General features: G+C 36.2%; 4 protein-coding genes across 4 annotated transcripts in view; all 4 read right to left on the bottom strand.

Moving 5' to 3' along the window:
• LOC144433423 (uncharacterized) overlaps positions 1–343 on the bottom strand; it is a 2,285-nt gene extending 1,942 nt beyond the window's left edge. The window contains exon 1 of the mRNA XM_078121739.1: positions 247–343. The gene's annotated coding sequence lies outside the window, so the exon portion shown is untranslated. The remainder of the gene's footprint in view (positions 1–246) is intronic.
• A 3,146-nt stretch (positions 344–3,489) lies between these two features.
• LOC144433093 (uncharacterized) lies at positions 3,490–4,752 on the bottom strand. The gene has a single exon (XM_078121403.1). The coding sequence runs from the start codon at positions 4,750–4,752 to the stop codon at positions 3,490–3,492; it is 1,263 nt and encodes a 420-aa protein (XP_077977529.1).
• A 3,601-nt stretch (positions 4,753–8,353) lies between these two features.
• On the bottom strand, positions 8,354–9,416 carry LOC144433092 (uncharacterized). The gene has a single exon (XM_078121402.1). The coding sequence runs from the start codon at positions 9,414–9,416 to the stop codon at positions 8,550–8,552; it is 867 nt and encodes a 288-aa protein (XP_077977528.1). The 3' UTR covers positions 8,354–8,549.
• A 4,161-nt stretch (positions 9,417–13,577) lies between these two features.
• LOC144433091 (uncharacterized) lies at positions 13,578–14,528 on the bottom strand. The gene has a single exon (XM_078121401.1). The coding sequence runs from the start codon at positions 14,526–14,528 to the stop codon at positions 13,578–13,580; it is 951 nt and encodes a 316-aa protein (XP_077977527.1).
• Between the last annotated feature and the right edge of the window lie 1,181 nt (positions 14,529–15,709).

Raw genomic sequence — 15,709 nt, 5'->3', positions numbered from 1 at the left:
AGAATATATCTGGCTTTATCGCTATCAAATAATTCGGGACAGGGGTGAAACTAATTTGTGGAATAAGTCGGTTGTTTAGAATTAGGTTCTGGAAAGGAATGAAAAAAGGCAAAAATAAACTTCTATCCCTCGTCTTGGGTGCGGAAATCGATTACATAGGCTAAGTATCTACGTTTGGCCAACATGAGCTAAATCCGAATAGGCGGATGATGTTAAGATTCAAAATAGCAAACTACGTGTACTTACAGGGGATTCCTTATACCTTAGACCGTCTTACTTTACTCCAATAGCAGAGTTAATGTATTTTAAACCCAGCACTGCATTTTATAACCTCCAATCACAATTAAAACAAAATGTGACACATAATCCGTGCATAGTCAACCATATCATGATTATACAATATTTGCTGTCTACATACCAGATACTATGTCTATAACACTTGAGAGATTTAGATCACATCCATAGCAATGATATTCTGTCAAATGTAAACACAAACAGTAAGTGACATTTAAATATGAATGTTTACACAGCACTCATAATTGTTTCTGTTGGTACCATCGGTCACGTTTGTACACATCAAAATAGACAAATTCGCAAAACAATTAAATGACAGACGAAAAACCCCAAAAGTAAACAAAATAATGTTTCTAGCTGTTTGCGTCAGAATAATTCACGATTATGTATGATACGATGACCCTCAGACATCGTTTAGTGGCGAGGAAAATTTTAGATCAACTAATCTTCAAAGGTTACCCAGTACAACATACAACCGCCGATATATCGATACATTGTCGAATGAACCTGTTACAAACAACTGAATTGGATTAATAACACTTGGCACAGCATGTTGCAAGTACAGAGACAAGTATTACATTCCATCATTTGATGAGAACAGTTTTATATGGCCTCTTTAAATAATAGTTCACGTTCACAATTGATTGTTTTGAAGGGGTACGTATCTGTAGAATGTCACTTTCTCAGACAGTTGGGCGACCGAGGTTGCCATTCGTAATCGAACCATACCATTATGTTACTTGTATACGTATTACAAAATATGTGTTAGGGTAGCTGTATACAGTCTAAGACAGGCAAAGTAATCAGTAACCGTCCACAGCCAATCAGTCAAACAATCAAATAAATTTGATCAATCAGTCAATAGTTTGGGATTATATATGGTATTAAAAGGTTACACAGAACACAGTGCAAACTACATGTATCTGAAGTCTTTCGTAAAAGCCAGATGGAATTTCATTAAAGAAACAAACGTATGTTTAATCAGTTTGAAATAGTGATCTCAGAAATGTCATCAATAACTACATTTGAAACCTACTGTTGTAAAAGTACTGGATTGCCGGGGGATATACCTCTTGGAAGGGGGAAACACTCAACTTTGCATCTCGAGGTACACAGAATCGTAAGTTGGAACACACTGGATAAATTCACACTTTGTCAAGGTTTGAAGTTCCGTTGATTAAAATTTAATGCCAAAGGAGAAAGCATCTTGATACAATTCAGGATACTAAAACTACTTGAATCCTAAATCTAAGTTACATTATCGGGTTGAGTAGTTTTGCAGCACACCAGCACGCCATGAATCGTCAAGTATCAAGACTTCAAGTGTCCACAACCGTGGTGTCGTCGACCAATCAACCCTGAAAATCGTCAAAATCTCACTTTGGTTGACTTTGGTTGACTGTATGTGTGGTATATAAATTATCCCATTTGTATTGAATTCACGTGTATTTAATTTACCTGGACAGTAGTGCAGACAAAAAAATATACTGTTTGATGTGGTCATAGCGGCCGTTACCGTTTGGCGATTGGGGAAGCTTAAAGATAGCAAGATTAAGAAGTATCAGGCTTATTCATTAATAAAGTGTATCTAGATTAAATGAGTGTGGTCTACTGACACTACCTAATAATGCATTTACAATATGACAAGGAAACTGTGGTTACCGCATTGTTTGTCTCACTTCAGTTCAGTGAGGTCTCGCGCTCTGTGTATGTCTCTACCAATGTCTGTTTCTCTCTATCCGTATCACTGTCTCTGTCTGTCTGTCTGTCTGTCTGTCTGAGGCTTAACAAAAATAATTCGTGGTTCCGATTACGCTCACTTTTAGTATAGTAGATAGATTTTTTATTTCATTTTATTTTAAACATTTTTTCATATGTGAGTGTCTACATCAAGTAATTATATTTACCGTTGTTTTCCATATGGTCTCTGTGTTATTAGTTTCTTCTCATCAGATGTACAGCCACTACAGATTGGAAGAACAGTCTTGTATTGTCTTTTTAAGTCGATGTCAGTTTCTGCATCCACTATTTCTTGCAAGACTTCACACTTTTCGCGATTCTATTGTAATTTTTCTCGAATACTTAAAATATAAGGTCAGGGTCGGCGTGAAAAACTAGGTGAGGTCAGGTAACTAGAACCAAACAATTCAGGCTTAACATGATTGGTTACCTGATGAGTCTTTTTTTCAAATGAATAAATATGTCGTTAGCAAAAAGCTGTGACAATTCAACGAAAAAAATATTTGCATTTGGTTAGAAACAGTGAGAAACATAGTCACTGCATACATGTAGATAAATGAAGCGAGACAAAACAGTTGCATGCTTATGAAGTTTATTCAGGATACAGAATACCGACACACAAACATCTACAAATAGAATGATAATAAATAGAATAACATTTTGCCGGTGGTTTCAAAACATCAAACATTTACCAATCTTCTATTTTACATAAGCTGTAACTGGAGTAGTTGTTAAAACTGTTTTGTTAGATATCTTGACTTCGAATTCCTCCTGATATCGTACATCATGAACAGTATTGCATCACCTGTGGGTAAACACATACGACGTGTGGCTGTACACATAATGGATCACTAAATACAATCAAATCCAATAAAATAAATTCTTGGTCCACAACCACAAATCAACTTCCCAATACGATCACGATTTCAATATGTTGCTCTACTAATGTATGGATAGGATAAAATCGATACCTTATTAAAATGCATATAGTGACTAACTATTGGCATTTTAAGAATTATCAATGAGTATATTATTGTTGTCTGATCGACAAAAATAAAACTCGAGTTACAGCTAGGTGCATCTTTACGTGATTGGTCAAATACATTGATGAAATCTGGAAATCTAATTAGCAAAGAAGTTACTTTTTAATAATCAATAATACTACCACTGTGAGCATCCATGGTGTTAACAATGTTTAGTGACTAAATATTCACGTTGGTAACGGCGACAGCATGATCATGGTCAAGTTTTATGAACAGTGTACTACAGTAAAGATCACGAATGTCTGCTAAATTAAAGAATTCAGATTCCTACGTACGTTTACATATTGGTACTTAATTTTGCTGAAGGTCGACAAAACAATGTATTGCGTCTACAAGTATTTAGAAAAACCAAATATTAGAATCGTACATAATTCAAGTAATCGTGTCCGTTTGCAGCGTCTGTCGTTACAATTTAATCTTCATACAATAAATGTCCAGAAAACACGATTGGGTTTTTCGGTCCAACATCCAGACAGCTTCCTTCTACCAACACCAAGAACACTTTATCACCTGCCTTCATTCTCAGGTGACAGCTAACGCTCCCAGTGTCGCCATGGTGGTCATCAGTTTCATGGATAGATACCATGGTGTTTCCGTTTAACCTCAGATCGACTTGAAGTGTGGTCGCGTGTTTGGTTTTCCTCGCATTGAACGAGAAAAAGTAAAGACCTGTACACGGAGCGGTGAATATACCGGTAGCCTTGTTGAAATCATCACCAAGGTTTATCAAGTTCGTAGTGAATTTGATGACTTGTTGGTTTCCAATATTACCTGCATTCGATGTACGCAATGCAGTGAATGCAATTTTCTTTCGATTGCAATTACATGAGCGGCCAGGGTTACCTTTTCCTCCTTTCTGCCCCTTCATACCCGGTGGTCCTTTAGGACCCTTCCATCCGGTCATGCCTTTAGGACCTGCTGGTCCCACTGGTCCGATTGGTCCGACAGGTCCTTTCAATCCCCTCCATCCTTTTTGTCCCCTCAGTCCCTTCTGTCCTTTTTGACCTTTACATCCTTTCTGACCTCTGCTTCCCTTCGGACCAGGCGGCCCAGGCTTGCATCCTTTGGAATGGCCGCCCTTGTTACCACCTTTACATCCAGTGCAGCCCTTGTGACGACCATATGACGATCTTTTATCTATTGCATTATCGTCGTCCTTATCAGCACTCAGATCTCTCTCTACTTCATCATTATCGTCGTCCTTATCAGCACTCAGATCTCTCTCCACTTCGTCATTATCGTCGTCCTTATCAGCACTCAGATCTCTCTCCACTTCGTCATTATTGTCGTCCTTATCAGCACTCAGATCTCTCTCCACTTCGTCATTATCGTCGTCCTTATCAGCACTCAGATCTCTCTCTACTTCATCATTATCGTCGTCCTTATCAGCACTCAGATCTCTCTCCACTTCGTCATTATCGTCGTCCTTATCAGCACTCAGATCTCTCTGTACTTCATCATTATCGTCATCCTTTTCAACACTCAGATCTCTCTCTACTTCATTAATGATATCGTCTTCCATGAAGTCTAAAGCTTCTGTATCTCTGACACGGATATCGTTCTCAATATGGTTGTCATCATTGTCATCAACATGAAATGCCGGATCTACTAGGTGCAGATTTGCAGCATAACAGTAATGACCCATTGCCAAAACGAGAAGCAACACTGTCTTCATTTTGACAAATCTGAAATGTAACAAAATAAATCAAAGTAAAAAATATTAACTTTCACTTTGCTTTACATAATGTAGAAATTATAGCGATACAAAACAGACGATACAACTTAATATCAGATGGAATGCTTTGTTATGTGGTCAGGTTATTTTGTTAACTTTCTGCTTCACCAAACGTGTGTGACCTTACATTCACATGAAGTTGTTATAATTTGATATATTTTTACAGCTACATTTTATTGTCCGACTCGACATCATTCTTACTAAAGATGATCATTTTCCGTTTCTGACGTATAAAATACAGTCAATATAAAGTTGGTACGGTTGCAAACAATCGACTATATGGATCTAGTCAAGTCTCGGATGACGTAAACGTTCATGATTTTCCAAATGATGAAAACTACGATGGAATTGTGGTAACTGCTAGTACGATCAATATTTACCTGTGTTTGATAAAAAAAAACTTTTTTTCAGAACGCTTTTTCAGAACTAGTGTAATTCAAAGCTATCGCCTAACTTGCCTTTATATTAATCTCAGGGTTCATCTCTTGTAACCAAAAGCAACACAAAATGTACATATGTTATGAAATAGACTACAATATAAGCAATAATTTGTAGGAAAACAGAAGCTCAATCCTGATTTTGATATATGTGTGTTGCTTGTGAGACGAATTCTAGAACTTCGATGGTGTTGACCGGCAAGAAGCAAATGACTTTGAATAAATTTGAAGACTGAGAAAATGCCTTTCTTATTGCGATATTATGTTCTGGTCTCTTTTGTGATACGTGAAGACTATATCACAGGGGATGGATAAAAACTTTCAAAGTAAAACACTAAACACTAAAAAAGATGTACTGATTGTATTATACTTACATGCACAGACAAACTAGTTATAGGCCAATAGGTGTATAAGATGAAAGTCTGCATGATGGCAATGTTTCGCATTGAGCATTTATAGTTGTCATCCCTTTTCAGCAATATGTATCAAATATTGTACAAATAATATCAAATAAATATCAATGTGAAAATCTAATATTGAATGGAATCTAGTCGAGCATCAATTCACATATTGCCAGTCTGTGCTAATATGATTCATATGATCTCGTCCTAGAGAGTGGTGATATGTCTATATATATATTCTGGCAGTATTGATTTACGAGTCGTTACATATCTATAAAAACGTGGTTTCTGATCTCAAGAGAATTTGTTCTTAGCATCCGGAGTTATTATTGGTTTCATTAAAACGATGAAAACATAATATGTAGACTTAAAACACGGAGCACATTTAGATCAATTTGCGAATTCTTATTGATGCAATCGTCTATGTTAGAATCAAATATATCAGACAAACTATTACACACATGTGTTGGTCTATTATATTATCATTATGACGTAAGTCTTACTTCCTTTGTACAAATTGAGGTGGCCTTATGGATGACAATTTGTATTTATTTGGGATTTCTTATTCATAAAACAACTCTTCTATGTTTTCCTATTTGAAAAAATGTGAAACATCATATACCAATTCCTTGTTTGTAACAAAGTGCACAAAAGCTAGAAAGTGTCAGAAAAGCTTAATACGTTCAATAACAAACTTTTTACACATTTTTAATGTTTTGCAATGTATTGAGTTACAAACGAGGACTTGGTATATGTTGTTTCACCCTTTTTTTGAGTATATTTTTCTTTTTTTCATTTCTCAAAACAAAAAGCTAGAAACTGTCAGTCTGAGAAAAGCTTGGTACTGTACGTTCAATAGCAAATATTTTATACATTTTTAATGTCTTGCCATGTATTGAGTTCCAAACAAGGACTTGGTGTATGTTGTTTCACCTTTCATTTCAAGTAGGAAAACAAGTAGTAAAGATGTATTCTGAATAAAAACAATCAAAAATAAATACCCATTTGTCATCGATATGGCTACTTTGAGAGTTACAACTGGAAAACATGCAAACTATTTCTTGGTGATCCCAACCATTTTTTCATGTGCACTTCTTGACATCCCTGCAGAAGATGACTATCCTTTTATGTTGTTTAGATCATTAGTTGGATAGCGAGCGATATATAGCCCTATCAATTTATAATTTTCCGGTCGCAGAAAATGTGTTTCTCTTTTCAAAACCCCACACCCTCACTATATACTAAACTTGGAGACTGCCACACATTAGTCCTTCAAAACGATAAAGTTTTATCCCTAAAACCTTCTGATCTATTTGGTGGGTTTTTTCAATTTTCTTAGACTTTTCTGACATTTTGCTGATAAAAATGCAACATTTCAAAAACCTTGGATAACAATTATTGTTTTGCTGTACGTCTTGAAAGAGATAAGCAAAACTATAATATTATGATGTGAAATGTATCACATTTGCTGAGAACATTAAAAAAAATGGACCAGAGAGTGTTCCAGGCGTGAATACACACTGCATCTGTACTTTAATTCAGTTTTTCAATCAATCAATTAATTAATTAATTAATTAATTAATTAATTAATTAATTAATTACTAGATGCATTTCAAAATGTCTGCTTACAGTTGAACGTTCCTATTATAATAAATGTATATTCTTGGTATGAAGGGCTGTTACGGTAGATTTTAACTGAAAACAGATTAGTATTACCAAATTCCGGATTTTGTATTTGTTTATTTATTATGTACCATCCAACAGGCATTGCCCAATAACAGGAGAGTTCAGTGTTAGTGCAGGAGGAAACCAGAGTACCCATGGAAAACCTGCGTTGTTCGGTAGAGTCAACTGAACGACACTCTTCTTACTTTCAACGTGGTAAATTTAATCCTGACCGCATATGGGAAGAGGCAAGTGGTTTAACCACTCAGCCACTGACTCTAACAACCCGTTGTACAGTGTATTGTTGTATTTGTTCAAATATACCAATCTTTTAATGAAGTAATCACGAAGTTACCTTTGTAAGGGGGAGAATACATACATACATACATACATACATACATACATACATACATATATATATATATATATATATATATATATATATATATATATATATATATATATATATATATATATATATATATATATATATACATTAACACACATGCACGCACGTGGGTGGACAGACAGACAGACAGACAGACAGACAGACAGACAGACAGACAGACAGACAGACAGACATATTCGCGTTCTAAATATACCATTAAATGAAAGACCTGACTTAATTTCAAATACTACCAAGAACAAATATTGACCAATATGTATGTTTCTTTCTTCAACATTCATATAATTGATAAAGGAGGGCTTGTATATGACAACTCCTTTTTCCTAGCATCCGACTCGAACATACATTAAACCACAAAACATACAAACGAAGGTATTCATATGCATGGGTAGATTTATTTGCAAGCATCAAGATACTTTTTTTACTGAGTACAAATTCAAATCCAAATGCTATTACATAAAGAGATGAACATGTGGCTGATATTTCGGGTTATTGTTCACCTAATACTTAGTTTTTTGCCAAAATTATTGAAATACAGGTTGTATATTCTGCTCATTGTGAAATATACTCTTGTAATCAAAATTACTGGCAATAAGAATTGTACAGTTCGGTATTTGGTTTTGTTAGCTCTTTGCGATTTTAAATTTTCAAATAATAAGAGTTCTATTTTCATTATTTCTTAATTTATCACTTGTCTTCAATATTTGGGCCTAACTTTCTTGCATTTTTGGATTTGGAAATGAAATACATAAGACACCACAACCAAATGATGTAGTATTTTGAATTTGGAGTTATTGAAACTATTGTACAGTAACGTCTTCCATTTATCTAGTAGCCGTGACCGCCAGGGTTTTCATACAGTATGAAGCCTGTGAATGCCAGGGGTTTGAATGGTCCCACTTCTACGGATTCCCCAACCACTAACTCCAAGTAGACTTGGTCATTTGTGTCCAGGTCCAGAATACAGCTGATACTCCCTGTGTCACCATGTTGTCTGTGATCATCCAACTCATTGATAGACAGTTTGGTGGCACCATTTAACTTCAAGTCGACCTGAATAGAAGTTTCTGTGATAGGTTTTCTGGCATTGAACGTAAAGAAGTAGTAGCCATCACAACGTGCGGTAAATATGCCCGTATCAGGGTCGAAGGCATCGCCGATATTGACGCTCACCTCATTGAAGGTGATAATCGCTTCTGCCCCACAGTAAGGATCCGCCGTACGTTTTGCTGCGAAAGCGACTTTCTTCACGTCGCAATTACATGGATAACCCGGTTCGCCTTTGTTTCCTTGACATCCCTTTAGTCCAGTACATCCCTTAGGGCCTTTATCTCCTGTGTCACCTTTGTGACCGTCTTTTCCATCCTTACCATCCTTTCCTTTGCGACCTCTAAAGCCTTTTGGTCCCCTCTGTCCTTTTAGTCCCTTCTGACCAGTGCAACCTCTCTGGCCCTTCTGCCCCTTTTGACCTGGTGCGCCGTCCTCGCAGTTGCAGTCGCCGTTACATGGTCCTTTATCTGGAAGATATAGATTCCTGCCTTCCCTTGTAAAGCCCTCATCTTCATCCTCAATATCTTCATCTATATCTCTGGTTTCGATTGCGTTTTCACCGTCATCATGAAATTCTTGAGCTTCAAAGTCAACAGCATAACAGCAGAGGCTCATTACCAAAACTAACAGCAATGTTGTCTTCATTTTGCCACTCCTGAAAGTCAAATGCAAAGCTATGTAAGTAAACTGATGTGAACAAGTGACAATTGCTTAGACAATAAGAGATACCTTGCTTTGAACATTGACAAGAAAGTAAAACACTGACATCTGCATTGACAAGGAAAACGGCCACCACGTTGATGTGAAAATCGTCGTAAAGTCCATCTGTTTTCTACTTAAATTTCTGCATTGAATTCTTTTTTATTTAGTTGGAAAAATAAAGGAATGTACCATATAAGAGTATGATCGTTATAGAATCAGTTTTCCCCCGGTGTAATTTGGGCAATATGGAAATAATTTGGAATGTTACGAAAAATGTAACAAACTGAATGGTTCCCCTTTCATGTTATACCACATCACATTTAATTATGACAATATGGGAAGAATATGTACCAAACCTTACGTTTTTCCTAACACGATTAATTCTTTTATGAGTTCTTTCAAAATTCCGATACTGGTTCAAAATAGGTATTACATTTAACATTTCTATCGCACCAACCAACCATCCTGGTATACGTTTTACCATTCAATCATATAGAAAAATTCAGTCCAAAAATTCATATTCGAAGAAAAGTTGTTCCAAATCAAAGCTCTTTTTTTCCATTTCCACTGCCACGGCTAGATAGGTTATCAAACGATATTTCAAGTTACTATCGATAAAATGTGTATATACTTACGATTGTACGAATCACCAGTTTCGACCACAAGATATACAACTCGACGATTCGAACAGCAAATCCCGAAAGCTACATCAAGTTTATATATACGTTTCTCTGTTTGAGTAATAGTTTATCAATTTTGTAATCCGCTGAGCGGCAAATAATTACAAATAAGAAATATCAATATTAAATGAGAAAATATCAAACATCAATTCATACATACTGCCATGCTGTATTTCCAGTATTTGTTAGTTTAAGGGAATAATCAAACACTCCTTGACAGATTGCACATTGTTTGATGCTTGCGAAGTACAGGATTACTCTTGAAACCTCAAACAAGTTTACAATTTTTTTTCCAAATTAAAAGTGACAGCCTTTGTTCTTTCTTTCCGGTGGTGTTGTTTGATACTACAGTGACACTGTGTGTGTAAATGTTACCTTTTAAAACGACAGGAGTTGGTTTACATCGGCGGATGTTTCTATTTCAATATTCATTCTAAATTTACCAGAATGGTGTAAAAGAAAATACCGTCACAAATTTACATAAGCCCATACAGGTCAATACTAGATCGATCGAAAGCTGTCCATACGTGTATGTAGAAGGGTGTAAGGAGCGAGTGAAACAGTCCCGTTTCGAATCAATATTCTTTCTCATGGGACATCAAGGCAAGATATATAGTAGGTCATTGCCTGACTGTAAATAAATAAATAAATAAATAAATAAATAAATAAATAAATAAATGTACATACGTGGATGTACATTTATAGTTTATTCGAAGTTCAAGTAAAAGGTAGTTAAACTGGGATTTAGCTGGCCGAGTAACAAAATCAAAATTACATCGACACTTTTACTCTTTATCAAATATGCCACTCTTGTCATATTGTCATTTAAATCACCATGATATGTCTTCAATATTATTCCATTACTGATAGATTAATTTAATGTGTATTTTGTTCGCTTACGTCGTATTCATCGTAATAGCCGACTTTGGTGACATTTGTGTGACGGACGGCAGAGCAGTATTATGCTAAGTATCATATTTGAATAGATTTACATCAATCTGTAAACATGTGTTCAACAGGTGTGTTCCCGAATTCCGTCAAACTTCTTCCCTGAAATTCACAATTTGTACATTTAAAGTAGTTTCCAAGGATATTCAATAGATCTAAAATTGTCGTGTGGATAGACTAGGTCTTCTCGCTTTCCTCCAGGAATTCCCGGATGTAAACATCACGGGTCACTCAGTGATCAGAATTCGCGGAGATAAATACACAGGTACATAGTCAAGATTTAAACTGAGAAATCGTCCTATCTGTCATCACCGAAATATCAGCGGTGTTGTGAACAGTACACAGTCACGTGATCAAAAAGCAATATCATTTTTATATATGTTGTCCAAGAAAACAAAGGTACAAATCCATTGTTAATATTGATATATGTAATAATGCTTCTGGATGTCAATTAAACGTAGCTCAGTTGACCATCTTGCACGTTCACTATAGGTTTGTCAACAATTCCTTTAAAAAAACACGGGGAAAAAGGAATGCAAAAGAATTCATAATATGTGCACATCAATTCACGTCTTGGAAATTTCGTTTAAATTTCCAGACTACGTCGAAGCCATTCTTTCTAGTATTTTAAAGGCCCCAATAACTATATAAACGTTAGCCAGTTTTCGTAATTTTGTTTCCATTTTGTTCAACTCTTATTGGCTGCATTGCATCTATACTAATCATGTATGTACTGTGTACGTACATTGGCTTCGTGTCCCGGGCGTCATGTCCGTTTGTAAACAGTTGTGAATCTGCTACTTGTTCGATATCTGTTTGATGTTGTTAGAGTTTGATCACAGAGATAAAAATAAGGTCAACAGAAAAAAAAATTGTCACTGTAAGAATATTCCCTATACTATCTCGTCATCGATCTCAAATTATGTCTTATAAAAGAGAAAGCTTAACCCTAGATTTGATATAGTCTAACGGCATCATCAAGGCACTGGCAAAATGAAACGGTTTCCTAACTTTTGCCACGTGATTATAACGGTCGCTGATATGATGGTTTAAAGTTCAATGCGTCTTGCTCGCGAACCAATTCCCTCGGTAATAAATAAAACGTTACTGAAATCACTCAATACTCTCTCATTTGTAAGCTATTTTTACATTGTATAAAATAAATTGACGTACTAAATATGACATTTAGGTTCGACGTCCAGTTTTCATTATTTCATTTCAAATGGGTTATTACATATTTATTTTGGGTTCTTTATCAAGAAAAGATCGTGTCAGTGTTTCTACTTAAAAAGCTATATGAAAACATACTCAGCCCAGAGCCGTTTCACATTAATATCTTAAGGAGAATAAATTATTGAATTATTCATGTGGACAAAAATGTTTGTTACGTACCGGAAGTGATCATGATTTGTAAACAAGTAGGGATAAATAAATAATCACAAGTAAACACAAAAAATAAAAAATATGCACACATGGTGATATTTCAATATATGGAGAACCGATATGTGTATGTAAAAACTGGACATGACGTCATTATTACCTGCTGTGCTAAACCCAGTTTGTTTACAAATCACTTGCTTTATGTACAATAAAAAAATCACGCATTTAATTCATTTTTATGTAATTATTGGGGTATAAACACAGACTTGGTCAATGTTGTTTGATATTAGTTTTTGTTTTTAAAAGTCGTTTTTACTGATTAAGAATTAATCCACAATAAATACCAGCTTCTCATCCATATCATTATTTTGCGGTTTAGCTGCTATATCGTTATACACATATACTGGCAATTTTATGGCATAATCCATCTAATCTAATGGGGTCATACTCAGAGATCAGAGAGATAGCATTCCACAATCATAGTATTCAAATACAGGTGTGTAGTCGCTCGCAAAGTCAAAAGGTGTTAATAAAAGACACAACAACACATAATTAGATGCAGCTATAGTATTTATTGGGAACAAGTTCAAGTTCAAAATTACAACATGTCAATTCCATTGCCTTGTTATGACAGTTTTGCCTTTAGTCAACCCTTGTGTAGATTAATAGCAATCTTGCTTCGATATTTCTTTTATGTCACTCTTGGATCCCTCTAACGAATAAATGAATGAATGAATGGTCATGACTGACTGACTGACTGACTGATTGACTGACTGACTAAAGGATGTGGAAAACAACACATACGTATTCCATCTTGGTACGTTGGCTATCGTAACATGATACAAACTTACAAAACAAAGACGGCGCATGTTCAATTCAAAATTTACAACACAGTGGCCTCTGATTCAAGACTGAAGTCGAATTAGGATTGAAATTTATATTTGAAAACAGTTGTCTGATAGAGTTCTAGAAGAGGTTGTTTCAGAAGACGATTATATATGATCCTATCCTATGCGATCCTATAAGGCTTTAATGAAAGTTAATACTTTAAATGCCAGAACCTGGATTGTATCCCTGACCTTTAGGTCATCTTCGCCTATGCAAACATAAGGTAGCCGGAGAAAGTAATGGGTTTGTTGGTTCCAACCTCCAGTGAGCTTCCAAGAACTAATCTTAAGTAGACTTGATCGCCTTGCTTAAGATTGAGAATACAGCTAACACTGCCAGTGTCGCCATGTTGGCGTTGATCATCAGTTTCATGGATTGAAACTTGGGTCGTGCCGTTTAACTCCAAATCTACCTGGACAGTGGTTTCTGTTTTTGGCTTTCTGGCGTTGAAGGTGAAGAAGTAGGTTCCTGGATACTTGCATGTGAATTTTCCATTCTGGTACTTGAAATTACCCCCAATGTTGGTCAACGCTTTGCTGAAATGAATTATTTGACCATTCTTGAATCCACAGGCGTTGCATGTTCGTATTCCAGTGAATGCTGACTCCTTTTTGGTGCAGTCACACGACTTGCCAGGGGCACCAGGTTGGCCTCGGGAACCAGGCGGTCCTTTTGGACCAGGAAGACCCTTTTGACCATTAGACCCAGCAGGACCTTTAGGACCACTGGGGCCTCGAGGACCTGTAGGCCCTTTCGATCCCTTTTGTCCAGTCTGTCCAGTTTGTCCTCTGCAACCTTTCTGACCAGGTGGACCAGGTCGGCCTGGTGGACCAGGTGGACAGCTCCCTCCTCCTCCCCCTCCTCCTCCTCCTTTGCAGTTTCCCTTGCATCCTGATGGTTTCTTCCACAGTCCAAAGAACCGTTTCTCTCTAACTTCATCACTGGCTAAATCTATCTCATTAGCAATGTCTCTATCTTTCTTTATATCATCTTCTACGTCTTCTAATTCACCCATGGTGTCTATAGATCTAAGCTGAACCTCGAGGTCACTGATTTGGTCGTCAACATGTCGAATATCTGGGCCTTGCAGGTCTAGTTTGAGAGCATCACCACTGCAGTACAGACCAAACAGGACTAGTCCTATCACGAGTAACTTCATGGTGAGTCTAAAATCGAAAAGAAGTAGATGGTTAGCTACAAATGGTCAAAAGTACTATAATTTGTAAGTTCCTCTAAATTCATAAATACATTTGTTTAAAGGCATTGCTAACACGTATTCTATGTATTTTCCTACGTATTTCATCACACAGAGTCTTCACTTTCCTGAAATCGAGTTTATCAAACATATATGGTGATCTCGTTCCCTTCCCGTTCCTCTGCGTAAGTTTATTCGTTTCAATTTTCAGCCGGCGACCGAATCCATTATATTACTCTGCCTAAATTCAAGTACCAATGTATATAAATAAATATATGGTGAGGTGCACGATTGTCAATTTAAGCTATCCCTTGTCATTATTAATAAAAGTAATATGCAGGTGTTGATTTTGACCATTTTCCTCTCCTTGATAAGGAATCAAATGAGAACATAAACTATAGAGGAAACCTGAGAAAGGGACGGATGGGAGAAATAAAGTCAGTCACTCAGTCTAGTAGACCAAGAGACTGGCAGACAGTGGACAGGCTAATAGCTAGACAAATGCAACAAACAGTCAGACAGACATAATCAAAAGGCCATAAAGTTATTTCAAATGTACTTACCAGCAGAACACTGCAATCTTTCCTATACAATCTTTAGGCTCCCTCCTTTTCCCGTGTGGTTGGGTGAAATTGTATGTGTCTAGATTGGTTGCAAACAGAGCTTCTTATATTTCACCCTAACCATAAATAATGATTTATGTTTCACAGATGGTTCACATATTCAAGTAGGTTTACCTAGGAATTTCCCTTCCCAGAGAATATGCATTGATGAATTTGTAAATCCATAAAAATTACAATATCGTGATGGATTTAAAGTGAAGGTTCACCAACTACACACAAACACTGTGTGCCTGTATATTGTCGTTATTTAGTCCTGAAATCAATAAATAATAAATTTCACCTACTTGGGATAGTTTATTTTGTTAGCTGTTCAGAATTTAGTGGGTATGCATACAATCTTGAAGGACCATAAAGTGTGTAATATAACATTGCTGGTTATAACTTAGCACGGTTGACTACAAATTTTGTTGTTACGTCCAACAGGTACATACGCTAATTACAAAAAGTGACGGTACATTCGTACAAGGTATGTTTGTGTTTATATAGATAACCTGGTACTTCAGTAGGTCGTGCAGGTAATAT

This window comes from Glandiceps talaboti, chromosome 3 (assembly GCF_964340395.1).
Source record: "Glandiceps talaboti chromosome 3, keGlaTala1.1, whole genome shotgun sequence".
NCBI lineage: Eukaryota > Metazoa > Hemichordata > Enteropneusta > Spengelidae > Glandiceps > Glandiceps talaboti.
Note: the sequence above shows the minus strand (reverse complement) of the source record. Positions and strands in the feature narration are given on the sequence as shown.